This window comes from Mobula birostris, chromosome 4 (assembly GCF_030028105.1).
Source record: "Mobula birostris isolate sMobBir1 chromosome 4, sMobBir1.hap1, whole genome shotgun sequence".
NCBI lineage: Eukaryota > Metazoa > Chordata > Chondrichthyes > Myliobatiformes > Myliobatidae > Mobula > Mobula birostris.
The window spans coordinates 155,398,013-155,415,260 of NC_092373.1; the positions used below are offsets into that span (position 1 = coordinate 155,398,013).

General features: G+C 40.7%; 1 protein-coding gene across 1 annotated transcript in view; it reads left to right on the forward strand.

Moving 5' to 3' along the window:
- Positions 1-17,248, forward strand: part of LOC140196678 (janus kinase and microtubule-interacting protein 1-like) — a 377,821-nt gene that overhangs the window by 321,770 nt on the left and 38,803 nt on the right. The window contains exon 18 of the mRNA XM_072256285.1: positions 11,897-11,965. Coding sequence (XP_072112386.1) covers positions 11,897-11,965 — 69 coding nt within the window. The remainder of the gene's footprint in view (positions 1-11,896; positions 11,966-17,248) is intronic.

The following is a 17,248-nucleotide window of genomic DNA, read 5'->3' on the forward strand; positions in this document are numbered from 1 at the left end:
AGCTGCTGCTGGATGCACTTGTAGGTGTAGTTGCCAGGGAGCCTGGAGGTCTCCAGACCTTCCCACATCCCGCAAGATGAATGTTCCACTATCCTATTTGGCATCCCCACTGCTCTAAATATGCAATAAGAAAGTAAGAAAGAATAAATAACAAAAAAATCTATCTGTGGTCTATTCTTTCCTCACCAAAGCCTCGATGAGCCTTAACTCCCCACTCTATCACTGGCCCACTCATGCAATAGTCGCCCTGCTTAAACCTAACTTATTTTTATTAGCACTAACGGAGTGCCTAATTGTTAAGTGGCTAATTCAAATGGAAATGATATAGGCAGTTGAGGCACTGTGGGGAAGGGGTAGTATTCTATTAAAATTTAGCAAGGGCTTGTAGGGCTAAATGTTGTCTTCTCTTTGCTGTTGATTTCATCAAAGAGGGAGCAGTGAATGTTTCTTAATCATAGCTGATATGTGCGGAGATGCCAAAAGAGGGGGCTGATTAGAGGTAAATGAGGAAAACAACAGCAGTGAAATTATGTGGTACAGACCAAAGCAATTCCTGGAAATCTGAAATAAAAGAGGGTGCTGGAAATAATAAGCAGATCAGGCAGTCTCTGTTGTGAGGGAACAAACTGAGCGAGTCTCACTGTAGAAATGGTTAATACTGACACCAGCAGTAGAATGGCTGGTTATCTGACATGACTGAATTCAGTACTACATCAGTATAATCTATTTAAGAGCTTAAGGAACAATATTTCTTCTTCCATTTAGACAACGTACTCAAAAAGATGAAGTAATTCTTCCTGACATTACCCTGGACTTCACTGAAACACAGCCAGAGGCTAAAAACAAAGAGTTCAGAGTAGAAATGGGAAGTGACAGTAGTACAGGAAAGTAGCATGAGTAAGTTAGCAGTCATGGACTCAATGAGAACAGCTACCTGAAAAGCTTATTTCCTTTTCTGTTCCTTTATGATTCAAGTTCCCAAGTACAAAACTCAGGGATTTCAAAATGAGTGTAAAGAGATCAGCAAGATCTCCATTCCTTAAAAGATGAAATGAATCACAACAAAAAATTCTGATTTATATTCTGTTTTTTACTTGTCATGTTGCTGTTTTGAAAGCCTTCCCTGCTCCCTCTCTTCCACTGAAGGCACTGACTCACTCTAAATTACCAGTCCATTGATATTCATGAGTATCTTTTAAATCTGTGTGAATCACTGCCTTCTCTAGAGATTTGACCTACGTAGGTTTCATACTTTAGCAAAATGTTGAGGGAGTGCTGCATTGGTGGAGATGTGACTTTTTATCTGAGCCTTCAAAACTCACGCTTACAGAGAGGTGTGAAAGATCCTGTACCATTATTAGGAGTTATATTTTAAACTCCAGCAACATCTTTGTGACAGATAATCTGAGAATCAATGTTCCTCACTGTATACAGGACAGACCACCCCAGCAGGGATTGGAAACTAAGCAATTTAATTGCACCTTTCCCATTATTTCCTTCAAGCCCTATGTATCCTGAGAATCATCAACAGAATTCAAGAAGAAAAGAGAGGAAGGGAGTTGAATATCAGTTCATTAACTGGAGCGTGGACTAGGGAGGTCACCTGCCAATAGTATTCTATTCTGACCCAAGCTATCTTTCTGATTTGGGAATCATTACCAAGCCAACTATCTCATTGTCAGGGGACTGGACATGCAGAAGTGGTGCTGCTTTTGATGAAGAAGAGAGAGAAGGGCAACTTCCTTTTAAAGTCTTGGATTGATTCTGTGGGCACTACCTGGGTTTGGGTGAAATACCCATGCTTCTCTAAATGTACTGTGCTGGCATTTAATGCCTGCACCAGAGTCCTGCTAGTCCTTACAACTCAGAGGAGAGATCAGAGGGGTTGTAGTGAAGATGCAGCCAGCAGTTTGGATGGATAACCTCAATGCTGTCCATGCAAAATCCTACTTCATCCTCTGGATTGATAGGCATACCAGAATTCCAAAACAGACACTTTATTCCGAGTTCTGCTTGAGAAGAGATTTCTAGGTGGGCAGAGTGAAGGATTTGAGAATATCCTCAAAGCCTAAAAAAAAGTCCAGCTCCATTGACTCCTGGGCTCATGACCCCCCAAGGTAGAGAAGGAACATTCTGCATAGAACCAAGATCAATGATGCAGCATGGATGGCAAAAGGGGTGCACCTACCTCACAAACTAAACACCTTGTGGGGCACCTCCTCTCTCACCTGCGGGTCTCAGGATGGCATCATCTGTCTCTTCAGAGTCTACAGAGGCAACATGGAAGCAGGTCAAAGTTGAACCTGAGGGAACTCCTAGGAAGAAAATAAAATTTTGAGGCTCGGCTTGAAGAGGAAGGCCTCACCATGTACCTTTCCTGCTGTGTTTCTTGAAGTGGCGTGAATGAGGGCAGCAGAAAATCGAGACCAATGCAGGATCAGTTTCATTAATATTTTGATTTTTAAAATGAAATTAATTTATCTGGCTTTCAGATACATTCAAAGTTATTGCAAGGAATGCTGTTTAGTTTATGAAGGTTTCAAAGAACTACTAAGGCATGATAGTGTTTATGAAATTATAAAGTTTTAATGCCGATATTTAAAATATTTTTAATGCAGAGTGAACCTATCACGGTTAAAAGGATGTCCCGACAATGCAACATGTGGTTGACCCAGCGATATCATGCCTACAAAGCTGATAATCTGCACTTTTGCTTACTACCACCCAGTTTAGAGAACTATCCTGGACCACAGTTAAAAATTGCTAAATCTGACAGATTAGGTTGAGGTAGTTTCTTATGGTCTCTGAAGTCACAGGACAGCTATTCTTGTGTGTAGAATTAATTGGGTATATCAACATATAAAGCAGATGAAAAATATAAAACTGTAAATGCTGAACATCTAAAATAAAAACAGAAATGCTGGGAATACTCTGCAGGTCAGCTAGCTTCTTTGGAGAAAGAAACAGACTATATATTGGATTATTAGTATAATTACTGTTGGCTTAATATTTTCACATATACCGAGACAGTGAAATGCTTGTCTTGCAAATTATTCATGCAGATCAGATTGTTAGTGCATTGAAGTAGATTAAGGTAAAACTGTAAAAGCTACAGAGAAAGTACAGTGCAGGTAAAAATAAGGACCAGGATCATAATGAGGTTGATTGTGAAGTCAAGGGTCAATCTTAATGTACTAAGAAATCATTTAATTGTCTTATAACAATGGCATGGAAGCTGTCCTTAAGCCAGATGATACCTGCTTTAGACTTTTGTATCTTCTACCCAATGAAAGAGAAGAGAGTATGCTTGGGAGTTGACTGAGGCAGTGCGAAGTATAGACAGAGTCTATGAAAGGGAGGTTTTTATGCTTTCTAACTCCAAAACTAATCAAAAGGAAAATATGGGGAGCCCGGGGATAAATGTGTGTACTCTTAGTTTTGTTTTATTTATAACGTGGTGGTATGATAACACATGCCATTCACATATTTTTACATACAGTTATACTCATAATAAATTATGTAAACGTCAAACAACAGGTTTAGAATTTTACCCAAATATTACTGAAATACCTAAATACACAACACTCCTGCTGCTTAGCTATATATTCCAACTCAATAGAAAATGCATCTCAACTTATATACATATACAGTATACTATATAATACAGCCACAATATAGACATCCGCAGCATAGTAAATTTTATATTATCCCATTCAGGCCTAAAGAATTAATCGCCGTGGAGTATTTCTTACTCTTGTGGGATAACGTCTTTCCTGACCGGGGGGGGGGGGGCAGGCAGTGGGTGTCACTCTGCTTGGCAGTTGAGATGTGGCTGTGAAACAATCTCAGGCTGTGGGGCCTCCGCCATGTGCTGCGTGACATGCAAGGAAGGAAACTGGAACTCTAGTCCTTGAAAAGAGGCATCTCAACTAAAGAACAGTGTGCAAGGCTGTATGGAGGCTAATGGGAACACTTCTGGCCTCTTTGTAGCTGCATCCATAACTACCTTGAATAATCCTGCAAAATCCACATGAATCCTCCACCAGGCCATTCCCAGGGATGGAAAGGTGCTGCTCTTGGCATCTTCTGGACATGTTGGAATTCCAACCAGTATGTGACAAGTTGCTCAACCTGCTAATCTATCTCAGGCCACCACACAAAGCTTTGAGCCTACACTTTCATTTTGACCATGCCTGGATGACTGGCATGCAGCTCCTCCAACACTTTAGCTCTCAGCTTCGATGGTACACCTATCAATCCCTATATAAGGCACTTCCATATAGGACAATTTCATCTGAGCACTAGTAGAAATGGGGAACTGGGATTTTTGCTGCATGTTCCAGCCAGCCATTTTAAGTTGCCATGTAGACCCAAGACAGTGTGGGATCTTTTCTGGTGTCCCTTTGGATCATTTGTGCCATCACAGGGAGATTTTTTATTTGCATTAGGGTAATATGACAAGAGAAGTGTTCTGTTTTGTAATTTTTTCAAGTATTTGCTTTTCCAAGGGTAAACTGGACAATCAGTCAACATTTCCATGATTAGTCATCCTCTTGAATTCGATCTTGTAATTGTGTCCTCCAGGAAACAGAGCCCATCCCTGCATTCGGGCTGCTGCTTTTAGTGGAACATCTTCTGTGGATTGAAAATGGACACCAGTGGTTGGTAATCAGTAATGAGGGTAAACCATACAAGAACTGGTTGAAACATTTTACACTCCAAACCACACTCAAGGCCTCTCTGTCAATCAGTAAGAGAACATGAAGAAAAGGCGATGGGGCGATCACTTCCATCACAGAAAGCATATGACGATGGTACTGATGCCATTAGGTGCATCATAGGCAAGCTTCACTGGACGATGTGGCATAATGTTTGAGTACAGTGTCTGATGTCACCATTTCCTTTACCTTTTTTGAAAGCCACCTCACACTGCTTTGTCCATTGCCATTTCTTCCCAATCTGTAGTAATGAGTTTGAGGGGTGTAGCACAGTAGCCATGTTTGGCAAGAGCCTGTTAATAGAAGTTGACAAATCCTAAAAAAAGACCACAACCGTGACACATCCTTTGGCCTTGGGGCATCCACTACTACTTGGATTTTCTCTCCACACTTGTGTAATCCTTGTGGGTCAATGGTGCAGCCACAGTCAGTGATGCAAGGTTTAAAGAATTCACACTTGGCCATTTCATGCTCTGAGCCCTTACTCTTCTAATCTTTTAATCTTTTAAACACTGTCTTGAGAGTTTGGAAATGCTTCTTGTCATCCTTATTGGTGACAATGATGTCACTCAGGTGACACTGAGTGCTTTGCAGCATTGTTGCACCTTGTCCGTAGCTTTCTGCCAGAGTGCAGGTACAAATGCTACTCCAAAAATAAGCCTATTCCACAGATAAAGCCCTTTGTGAGTGTTTATGATGAGGAACACTTTGGACTCTTCTCCCATTTTCATCTGTAGATAGGTCTCAGCTAAATCCACTTTGCTGAAAGACTTGCGAAGATATCCTCTATCCTGAGCAGAGGATATTAATTAACTTCCAGTTCTCGGTTGATAGTGACTTTAAAATCACCACAGATCCTGACAGACCCTTTCTTTTTGGCTATTGGAACCATTGGCATTTCCCACGGACTGAACTGAACCCTGGAAAGAATTCCTTCAACCTCAGTGCGATCTAGCTCAGTGGCTACATTATCAAAGTTCTTGCATTTTCTGGAAGTTTTGCCTTTAAACCTGCATTGGTCTGGTATATATGTACCCTTGCCACAATAGTAACTTTATTTGTTTGGCCAGGCAGGATTCTGTTTAGATGTTGCAATTTTGTTCATGGTCACTTTCATTCTTGACTGCAACTCAATTGCATCTCTGTCTGCAGTTTCCATTAATACAGCTATTTCAACTGTTCTTTTAAATGTAAGTTGTGCTTTATTTAGGAGCCAATAACCATAATAGAATCAATGAAAGAACAGGGCAGACAAAAAGTGGGCAGAAGACAACAAACTGCAAATACAAAAAGAAAGAAAAGAAGAAATAATCCTAATAATAATAATAAGTAAATGAGCCATAAGTATCAAGAACATGAGAAGAAGAATCTTTGAAGGTGAGTCTGTACAATATGGGAACAGTTCAGTGACGGGGCGAGTGAAGTTGAGTAAAGAAAAAACCTCTAGTTGAAGTGCCTGATAGAGGAGAGGTAATAGATGTTCCTGAACCTTGTAAAGCAGGTCACGACACTCCTATGTTGCCTTCTTGATGTCAGCAATGAGAAAAGAGTATAGCCTGGATGGTTGGGGTCTTTGATGACGTATGCTGCTTTCTTGTGACAGTGCTCCATATAGGTGTGCTCAATAGTGGGAAGGCTTTACCAGCGATGCACTGAGCCGTATCCACTACTTTTATAGGCTTTTCCGTATAAGGCCATGATGCAACCAGTCAATATACTCTCCACCACACACCTATAGAAGTTTGTCAGAGTTTTAGATAACATGCCAAATCTTCACAAATTTCTAAGAATGTAGAGGCATTGCCATGCTTTCTTTGTAATGGCACTTAGGTGCTGGGCCCAGGGCAGATACCCTGAAATGATAATAGCAGGGGACTTAAAGTTGCTAATGCTTTCCACCTCTGATCCCCTGGGGAGGTCTGGCTCATGGACCTCTGGTTTCCTCCCCTTGAAGTCAACAATCATCTCCTTGGTCTTGCTGACCTTGGATGAGAGGTTGTTGTTGTGGCACCACATGGCCAGATTTTCAATCTCCCTCCTATGTGCTGATTTGTCATCACTTTTGCCAATGTCACAGTGGTGTTGTTGGCAAACTTAAATATGCTATTAAAGTTGTGCTCAACCTCACAGCCGTAAGCATAAAGCGAGTAGAACAGGTGGCTAAGCATACTGTCTTGTGGCGCACCTATGCTGGGTGAGATTTTGGAGGAAATGTTGCCAATCTAAGAACGTATCTATGCATCTGTGGATGTGAACTGGCCTCAATTTAGGACATTTACAGGAGCAGGTGTATAAAAATGGCCCAGAGGATCATCAGGGACTCCAGCCACCACAACCACAAACTGTTCAGCTACTTCCATCTGACAAACAGTACCGCAGCATTAAAGCCAGGACCAATAGGGTCCAGGACTGCTTCTTACACCAGGCCAATCAGATTGGCCAATACACATTGATCTGGTTGCATATCTGACTGTACATACATGTATACAAAACAATAATGTATACAGTCTTACTATTTGGGCAATATCCTCCCACATTTCCCTTCCTTATTGCAACAGAGATGCAACATAAGATTTTTACTCCCCCATGTTGTGAGAAGAATATAAGAAATAAAAGTCTAATTCGAATTCAGTCCAAACTGTCAGAGATGTGCAAATGAGGAAACTGATGATCCAGTGGCACAAGGAGGTACTTACAACCAGGGACTTGAAGCGTTTTGAAGCGTTTGAGGAGATGATAGTATTGAATGCCAGGCTCTAGTCAATGAAGTGTATGTTGATGTGCACCTTCATGGTCCAGATGTTCTCGGATTGTGTGAAAAGGCAATGAAATGGCATCTGGTGTTGACATGTTGTGACAATAGGCAAATTGGAGTGGATCCACGTCACTTCTCAGGAGCAGGAGTTAACATCAGCTTCAGAGACTGAAATCACAGGGTCATCAGAGGCTATGGGAGTTCGTAAAGGTACCTATGTGTTTCGACGGTCAAAGCGAGTATAAAAGCATTGAGCTCACCTGGGAGTGAAGCCTTGTTGTCACCAATTTCGCTTGGTTTCATTTTGTAGGAGGTGATAGCATTCAAGTCCTGCCACAGCTGTCAAGCATCCTTCAGTGATTCAAATGTGATCCAGAATTGGCACTTCAGAAGTAAGATGGAGATGTATCTGGACCTCTTGTTTGTAACATGGTCCTCAGCAGATTGCGGATCTCATGTTTCAACCGGGGCTTCTGGTTAGGGAAGACTTTGAATGGTTTTGTGGAGACACACTTGTGTACTACTGTTTTTCTAAGGTCTGAGACAACTGTGGTGTATTTGTTCTGGTCCTCTGATGATCCTTGAACACGGACCAGTTTTACCAGCTCAAAGCAATCCTGTAGCTACTTCTCTGTCTCCCATGACCATTTTTTTGTTGCCCTTATCTCTGGAGACCTGCTCTTTAGCCACTGCCTGTATGCAGTCAGTTTTTCCACACAGGCCCCTGTGGGAAACTACAGTCATCTGTGTTACATATCTGCAGGGCAAGAATGACAACGGAGCAGTATGATTTTACACTTTTACTGAGTTGTGTTAGTAACGGTGCACATTGGGCAACTTGCAGTGTTGTCGCTACGAACCAGGCCTGCCAAGACATAAGATATGCGCACACGAAAGCCTGCGGCCAAAGGAGAGTGCCCGCCTGCCTGCACATCGGAGACCTATTGAATTCGCCGCACAATCAATTGGCCACATGTGCGTTCATTATAACTTAACAATCAATATGATATGGAATATCCCTGGTCCGTATTGATGGGAACTACAGATGGAGGAAACAAGTAAGGTAAACTGAGAAAAATGACAAAATGTCTACCCTGCTTGGTAGCGGTCAACTGGTGCACACTTGTGGATACCACAGTGGGCGGGGGGGGGGGGTCATCTTCCTTCTCTGTGCCTTCCTGTTTAGCTGATGTGTTAAGGTAAGTGGACAGTAAATCTCCTGGAATGTTGACTTCATCAGCAGCAGAGGACACTTCTGTAGTTTCCCTGAGATTCCCATCGGTTCATTGATGTGTATGATCCAAATGTCACCTGACAATTCATATGTCTGTCATCTCCTACTCTGCTCCTTGACCGATAATGCACAATGATAGCCGGTAGCCAGTTTTCTTCCTGTGAGATGTGTGTGTAGACTTTGTCTTCGGCGGCAAACTTTCACAGCCTGATGTTTCATGGCCTCTTGCTTCGTGTAAGTTTGCGACTGGATGGTCAGCCGCCGGAGATCTAATCTGGTGTGTAAGGTGTGCTTAAACATTAATTTGACGGGTGATGCACATGTGTTCATTTGAGGTAATCCAGTAATAGAAAGAGAAATGGCTTAATTTTGCTATCAAGTCCCCTTGTGTTTGGAAAGGCCTCATTTCACTGTCTGTACTACTTACTCTGCCAGCCCATAAAATGCTACATGATATGGAGCTGTTGTCAGGTGCTTAATACCATTCTTTTCTATAAACTCCTTAAATTTTGTTCTTCTTCTACCTTTGGGCAACGCATATAGCACCGGGCAGGCCTTGTAAAACTTCAAATGACAGTTCTCCCCCAGACTACTGAAGCTTCAGCTTGGAAAACCTGCTAGTGCTTTTGAAATAGAGAATTCAATGCGGGGTCCTCCCCAGTACGGTTGAAGCAGGCCAGCTCTGAGGGCATCTTTTCAGTACAATTCCTACCAAGTAAGTTAGGCCATTGGCCTGTGTTATGGGTTTTGAAAATAGTGCCTACTTCTTCACTCTGGCTGTCTCCTTGCATAGAGTTGATGGTTGATTTCTACCTTTTTTGCACCTTACAGTGAAACGTACCTTTTTAAGATGCCCTACCATCTGATAGACTGCCTTTTGATGCTTGCAATCAGACCATTGGGCATGACTTTTCCCCACAGTGATGGCATCTCTGTAGAGGCTTATGTGATCTCTGGAGACTGTAGACTGCTGGTCAATATCCGCTGGCAAACAGTGATAATTTTGGGACAGGCTGAATCTGTGTAAGACCTCTTTTGACTGCTTCCCAGTGGTATGCCGAGGAACATGCTTTGTCCCAGGACAAACTGTGTTTTTTGGACTGTTTCCTCTGATCTTGGACTCCAATAATCATCTCTTGGATAGGCATTGCATCTTTTTAGTTGCATGGGGAAATAGCTTCGTACTTGCATTCCTGCACCACTTGGGTCAGTTTTGTGATAAAATTATCTGTGACCTTGTCTGGGACCCATCACAGCTGTGAAAATCTGAAGCGTGCTGTAAAGACACAGACCTGCGTCTCCCAAATATTTTCTAAAGCATCAAATGCACCTGTCAGTTCAGATTTGCAATGTGTAGGTAGTGAGCATTGAACTATTTCTGCCTGAGTTTTCTCAAATACATACGAAGCCGCTTGAGTTTCATTTCTTCTTCCAGCTATACTACTGGTGTTAAAATTGATAGGTGTCCTATATAGTCCAGGACGGTTTTGCTCCATTGCAGCCAGGTTACACTGGTGCCTTTTGCCATAGCTACAGTCCAAAATGGATTGGGGGCAGCCATTTTTTTTTGTTGTAATCCCCATCACCAAAGGCACAGCACAAGAATGACCATGCAGTAGTAGTATTACTGAGTTATGTAAGTAACAGTTCACACTGGGCAAGCTATAGTGTGAAAGCCCATGCCCAAAGGAGTGGTCCTCCTGCACATAGGAGGCCCAATTGATTTGCTGTGCAATTGATTGGTTGCATGCACTTTTGCCCCATTCTTGATGCAGTAGAACCTGAAGGACTGCTGCAAAGATTTGGATCAAGAATTCCTAGATCCAAGCAGGACTTACAATTGAAAATGGAGAAACAGGGAAACAAAGTTTTCTGGGTAGCCTTGCTTAGCAATTCTTGGACCTTTCTGCCCATAGGAAGAAAGACAGAACCTTACATGTTTTGTACCTTCTGAAAAATAAGTTAATTACACTGACCATTTGTTAAAATAGCACTTGGGACCTAATGATGTAATCACCATATTCAAAGAAGGACTCCATCACTTTCCAAAGGATATCTTTGCTGAAGTAAAACTGAAGGTTGTAGGTTGGGAAAATTGCAACAGGTAAACCTCCCCCCCCCACCCCCACACCCCACCCGTGAGTCAAATTTGAGAGCTCAGACAGAGGGTTTCCAATTGGTAAGCATTTCTAATACCGTCCCAATTTATCTCATGATCCTTGGACAGAGTAATGTTTTTTCATTGATAACTTATTTAATGGGGAGAGTATTTATGAAACTATGCTTTCTTCAGCAATCCTATTGTTAGTTCTAAGCAACCTCATGGAGCAATGCCTTGGTGTGAGTCGGTGCATTTCGGTGATTCGTTGGATTAAGTGGTTTACGTCAAATGTGCTCAAGCCAAAAAATTGTTTCAGTTCCTTGGTTTGAAGACAGTGCATCAAAGTTACTAACATCATCTGAAGCCATCTTTTCAAACAATAACCTAAAGATTGTTGACTTCTGAGACAAAGGGCATCTTTACAAATTTATATAGAGGATGGACAGGGCTGGGCTGGCACAGTTTATGGTGCTTGAGCATGGTCTGCAATACATCTGAATCTTTCCATTTGCTTTCGTATCGTATGGTACTGGATTGTTATATTCCTTGAAACATTGCCCTTCTATTTTGATCTTTTTGTTGAAAAAAAAGTGTAATCAGTTCTTCATTTGTTTCTGAACATAGCATGGTCCAACAAAATATCTTAACTGCCCAATTGGTACTATAAGGTGTGTGAGTAAACCCAACTCTTCACCTTTCCCAAGGAAAGTAAGGTCTGTCAAATATTGTTATTTTTTTAATCAGGTCAGCATCCTTCAAAGGGAAACAATATATATATTTTTAAATGTATATGCTGTGTGCTTTATGTAGCAAGCTGCGTTGTGCTAAATATCTCCAAGAATAAATCTGAAATGCTGTTTCCTGTAGGCAGTTTTCTACTCTAAATAATGTCCATAATGTAGAAGTGAAATGCACAAGTACCTTTCATATGCTTCTGATTTTGAACCAATCTTTTGTAAACATGCAGATGTCATCTCCGTTATCTGATTTCAATTTCTTTGACCTTTTAGCTAATTATGTCTACTAGGATTAATATCATTGGTGTACTGACTCATCTCCTTTGATGTGCTTTGTTAAAAAAAATACAGTGGCTGAAACAGATTGAAGGCACAGAGGCTGCTCTTCATCAGAAGATGTTGGACCTGGAGAATGAAAAGGTACTGTTACATGTGTTAATGCAGAGCAGGATTATACTGTATTAGAAATCTGTTGGATCACTTTGAAATGGTGAAAGGATGGGTGTTGCCAATAATTTAGCAATTATTAATTGGGTTAAATAAAGCAAACCTTACCAACTGATATTCACAGAATTGATAGGTTATACAGATGTCATTGCTCCTTGAATAGCAAATTGATTTAAATAGATTGTTTCAAGTACATTGCTGCCCATATATTAAGTAACTATTCTATTCCTGCTAAGTAGAAAGTGCAGAATTTAGAAAATGTACAATTTTTTTTAGTGCCTGTTGTCAGGTAGGGCTCTGTCAGCATGTTTGCTGCTGAGTCAGAAGTATCCAAGTTAAACTCTAATCTTCAACAGGATGCTACAGAGGGTGTTTTATACTGCTGGATTTTGCTTTACTTTGATGAGATGTTGAAATGGAGCCTCATGTATTTTCCCAAAAAAATCCATTGTCTGTATTCCATGAGTAGTAGGAGAACTGGTGTACCTACAAGACTATAAGATATAGGGGCAGAAATTGGCCATTTGACCCATTGAGTCAGTTCTACCATTCAATTAGGCTGACTTTTTTCAACCCCATTCTCCTACCTTATCCCCATAATCCTTAAACCTTTTACTAGTGAAGAATCTCTCAGTCTCTGCCTTAAGAAATCCCTATGACTTGGCTATCTCAGCCCTCTGTGGTAACAAATTCTGCAAATTCACCACTATCTGACTGAAGAAATACCTTCTAATCTCAGTTCTTTTATTCCAAGGCTGTGCCTTCAGTTCCTGGACTGCATGCACTCTATCCAAGCGTTAAAATATCCAGTAGGTTTCAATGAGATACCCCTCATCCTTCACAACTCCATTGAGTACAGACCCAGAGGCACCAAATGCTCCTTTTTATGAGCCTCCTATGGACCATCTAGAAGGCTAGAACATCTTTCCTCAGGTGCAGGGCCCCAAAATTGCTCAACATATTCTAAATGTGTTTTCATCAATGCCTTATTGTCTCTGCAGTTTACCTTTGCTTTTTATGTCCTCTCAAGATCAATGCTAACATTGCATTTGCTGTCTTTACTACTGACTGAACCTGTGAGTTAATCTTAAGAGAATCTCGAGAACTCCCAAGTCTCTTTGTGCCTCTGATTAATTAATTTTCTTCCCACTTAAAAAATAGTCTACGCCTTTATTCTTCCTACCAAAGTCCACAAAATCCACTTCCCTATGCTGTACTCCTTCTTTTCCTACTCTGCTGTCCTGTCTAAGTTTTCTGCAAACCCCATGCCACTGCTTTCCCATATAATATTTGTTTCTTTTAAAATAAGTATCTGATCTGTATAATATTGGTAGTTGTTGGAGCATCCCTTGTGGGAATTGATTTCATTAGAAGAAAGAGAGATTCAAAATGTCCTGAAATACTATGGCAGTGCACGTGCTTCTTCTAAGAAATTGGTTTATGATCAAAATCAAGATGAAGATATTTCAATGTAAAGGAGAATGAAATAATTGTTACCCCACATCCGAAGCAGCACAAAAAAAGCAATAAGATAAGAATACAATAAATATAGATACATAAGATAGCTTATACTCATAGATTGATTGTATGTCCATAAAGTCATGCTGGGTGACTTTACAGGAAATGGTAAAAGTAGTGGTGGTTGGGTGTCTGGAGGGGTGGGTTAGTGGGTGAAGGTATTGATCAGACTTACAAGCAAATGTTTTTGAATCTGATGGTCCTAGCATGCATGTTACATAGTCTTTTCTCTAAAGGGGTGAGACAAACAGTCCATGAGCAGGGTGGGTGGGATCCTTCATGACTTTCCAGCACTCCTCTGTATATATGTCCTTGGTGGTGGGTAGGCTGGTGCCAGTGATGCATTGGGCAGTTTTGACTACCCATTGTGGAGCCTTCCTGTCCACTGCAGTGCAACTTCTGTACCATAACGTAGCTGTTAGGGTGCTTCTCCTGCGCATCGCTAGAATGACATAAGTATAGATGTGCATATAAACAAATTGAGAGAGATGGTCAATCAGATTACTATATGATACTTAACCATGCAGATGATCAAAATATTTAAAAGAAATCTGAACGGGTACATGGATAAGACCACAAAGCCGTAAGACACAGGACCAGAATTTGTTACTCAGCCCATTGGACCTGCTCCACCATTCGATCATTGTTGATTTATTTTCTTCCTCAAACCCATTCTCCTACCTTCTCCCCGTGACCTTTGATATACCTTACTAAACAAGAACCTATTAACTTCTGCTTTAAATCTATCTAATAAGAGAGGGATATGGCTAAAAATAGACAAATAGAACAAACTTTACATGCCTACAATATTGCTTTGTCTACTCTTCTCCTTGTACACACTCCCCTTAGGAGACATCTTTAGAGAGCATAAACCTGATTTCCAGTGCTATGCAGATGACACACAATCAGTTGAGCCAAGTGTTGATAACATCTGATCTTCCCTGACTTCTAGTATGGCTGTAGTAAGCAAAATTCAATATTCAAAGTATATCTATTATCAAAGTACATATATTTCTCCATATTCAACTCCAAGATTAATTTTCTTGCAGACATACTCAATAAATCAAAAATCATAATAAAATCAATGGAAGTCTGCACCAACAGGCCAGACAACTAGTGTGCAAAAGACAGCAAACTGTGCAAATACAAAAAGAAAAAAGAAATAATAGCAGTAATAATAGTAATAATAATAAATAGGTAATAAATATCGATAGCATAAGATGAAGAATCCTTGAAAATGAGTCCATAACTTGTGAGAACAGTTCAATGATGAGGTAAACCTCTTTGGTTCAAGAGCCTGATGGTTGAGGACTAGTAACTTTTTCTGAATCTGGTGGTGTGAGCACTGAGGCTCCTGTTCCTTCTTCCTGATGGCAACAACGAGAATGAGCATGCCCTGAAAGTGGGGATCCCTGATGACGTATTCTGCTTTCTTGCACCATCACTCTGTGTAGGTCTGCTCTGTGGAGGGGAGGGCTTTACCTGTGATGGACTGGGCTATATCCACCATGTTTTGTAGGATTTTCCATTTAGGGACACTGGTGTTTGAAATGGATGAGCAAGAATTTCCTAAAACTAAATGAGGTTAAAGCTAAAATACTTTTGGTTGATCCCAAAGCCAAAAGCGAGAAACTTCTTGATAAACTCAGGAACTTGGCTCACCTTATAAAATCAGAAGTAAGAAGCCTTGGTGTTAATCCTTGATTCAGATTTGAATTTTATATCCCACATAAAGAAAGTGACCAGAGCAGCGTTTCTACACTTAAGAAATATTGCAGTTACATTTATTTCTGTCACAAATTGATACTGAAAAGCTAATTATCGCCGTTATGTTAAATAACTGAATTACTGCAAAGCGCTTTTTAGTGGTCTTCCAAAGCAATCTATTGACAAACTTCAGCTCATTCAGAACTCTGCTGCTAGACTTTTAGCCAGAACCAGGATGAGGGAACACCAGTTTGTTTCCAGGAACATTGAGTCATTTATCTGGTTGGATGGCTGCATTGATTTTTCTAATCCAAAATCACAGCCCCTTCCTCCCACCAAAAGTTCTCAATGGCATTTAGCCATTTCAGTGATCTACATGATCAGTCCAATGCAGCTCACTATGTAGTATATTTTTTACTCATTGTTTATGGGCTGTGGATGTCACTGACAATGTCAACATCTATTGTACATCAACATTTGCTCCGAGCAGTGGTGGTATTTACTGTGGAACCTCTTCACTGGGTCTGAAGTCACATAAAGCCCAAGCAAAGTAAAGAAAGGAGATTCCTTCCCTGGAAGACAGGAGTAAATTAATGGCATTTTACAAAATGCAGTCATTTCATGGCTGTTGTAATTAACTTCCATTTAAACAAAACAAATTTCAGTTACCCAGATTTTGACTTTTATCTGTAAGATCAAACGTTCAGTACGTAAATATTTCACTGTCCTATTTATATAATGTGTTTGTGCCTTGAACTTATTGGTTTCACTCTCTATATGCACAGCGACTAAGACTTAATGAACCACTTGTTGAAAGAATAGCTTGGGTCAGTTTAGAACAGAAGTGAAGGACTTGCATTGCAATGAGTGAAGCGTGGAGTTGGTAATTTGCTTTTAGTGCAATGCTTGCATAGAATGGAGAAGGTGAGAAGTCATTACAGATGAGGTATCACTGGTAGATAGGGTTGGAAAGAGAGTTTTTGGCATGTTCACCTTCATAAATCAAAGTATTGATTACAGGATTTCGGATGTTATGTTGACGTTGTATAAGACATTGGTGAGACCTAATTTGGAGTATTTTGTGCAGTCTGGTCACTTAGCTACCAGAAAGGTATCAATAAGATTGAATGAGTGGAGAGAAAATTTACAAGGATGTTGCAGGATCAGTGGATCTGAGTTATAGGGAAAGGTTGACTACATTAGGATTTTATTCCCTGGAGCATAAGAAAATGATGGGAAAATTGAAAGAGGTATACAAAATTAATAGGGTAAATGTAAGCAGGTTTTTTCCACTGAAGTTGGGTGAGACTAGAACTAGAGGTCATGGGTTAAGGGTGAAAGGTGAAATGTTTAAACGGAAAGTGAGCGGGGACTTCTTCACTTGGAGGGCAGTGAGAGTGTGGAATGAACTGCCAGTGAAAGTGGTGGAATTGGGTTCAGCTTCACCACTTAAGAGAAATTTCGATGGATACCTAGATAGGAGAGGTATAGTCTGGGTGTAGATCAATGGAAATAGTCAATTAATAGTTCAGCATAGACCAGATGGCTTGAAGAGCAGTAGTGTTCTATGACTGTACGATGCAAGGTATGAAACAACGGGTGTAGTGGGGACATTAAATATCCCTCAGAAAGAGCTAATAGCAAGCACTTCCAGGCTAGCACAAGCTCTACCTGGGTTGCAAACGCCTGACTTGTGGATGCCTGCACATGTGAACAAACTCTCATAATATAATTAGATTCAAAAGAAAACCAGTCTTTATAAAAAGCCTCTTTACATGGAACTCCTTACAGTGATCAGACATCATTGTCTCTTAAAAGTACAGGCAGACAGTTGTACCACAGGAGGCCACTTAAGAGAGTTGTTTTGGAAATTTATAAGCGATCATTTCAGCCGATGTTTGTGATCCTTCAAGCCCATCCAAACTATCAATTACGTGTGGGAGTTCTATTCCTGTAGCATTATACCTGTTATGTTTTGTAACTCCAAAACATAAAAACTAATTATAAGCAAAAGACGGGAGCCCAGGAGTA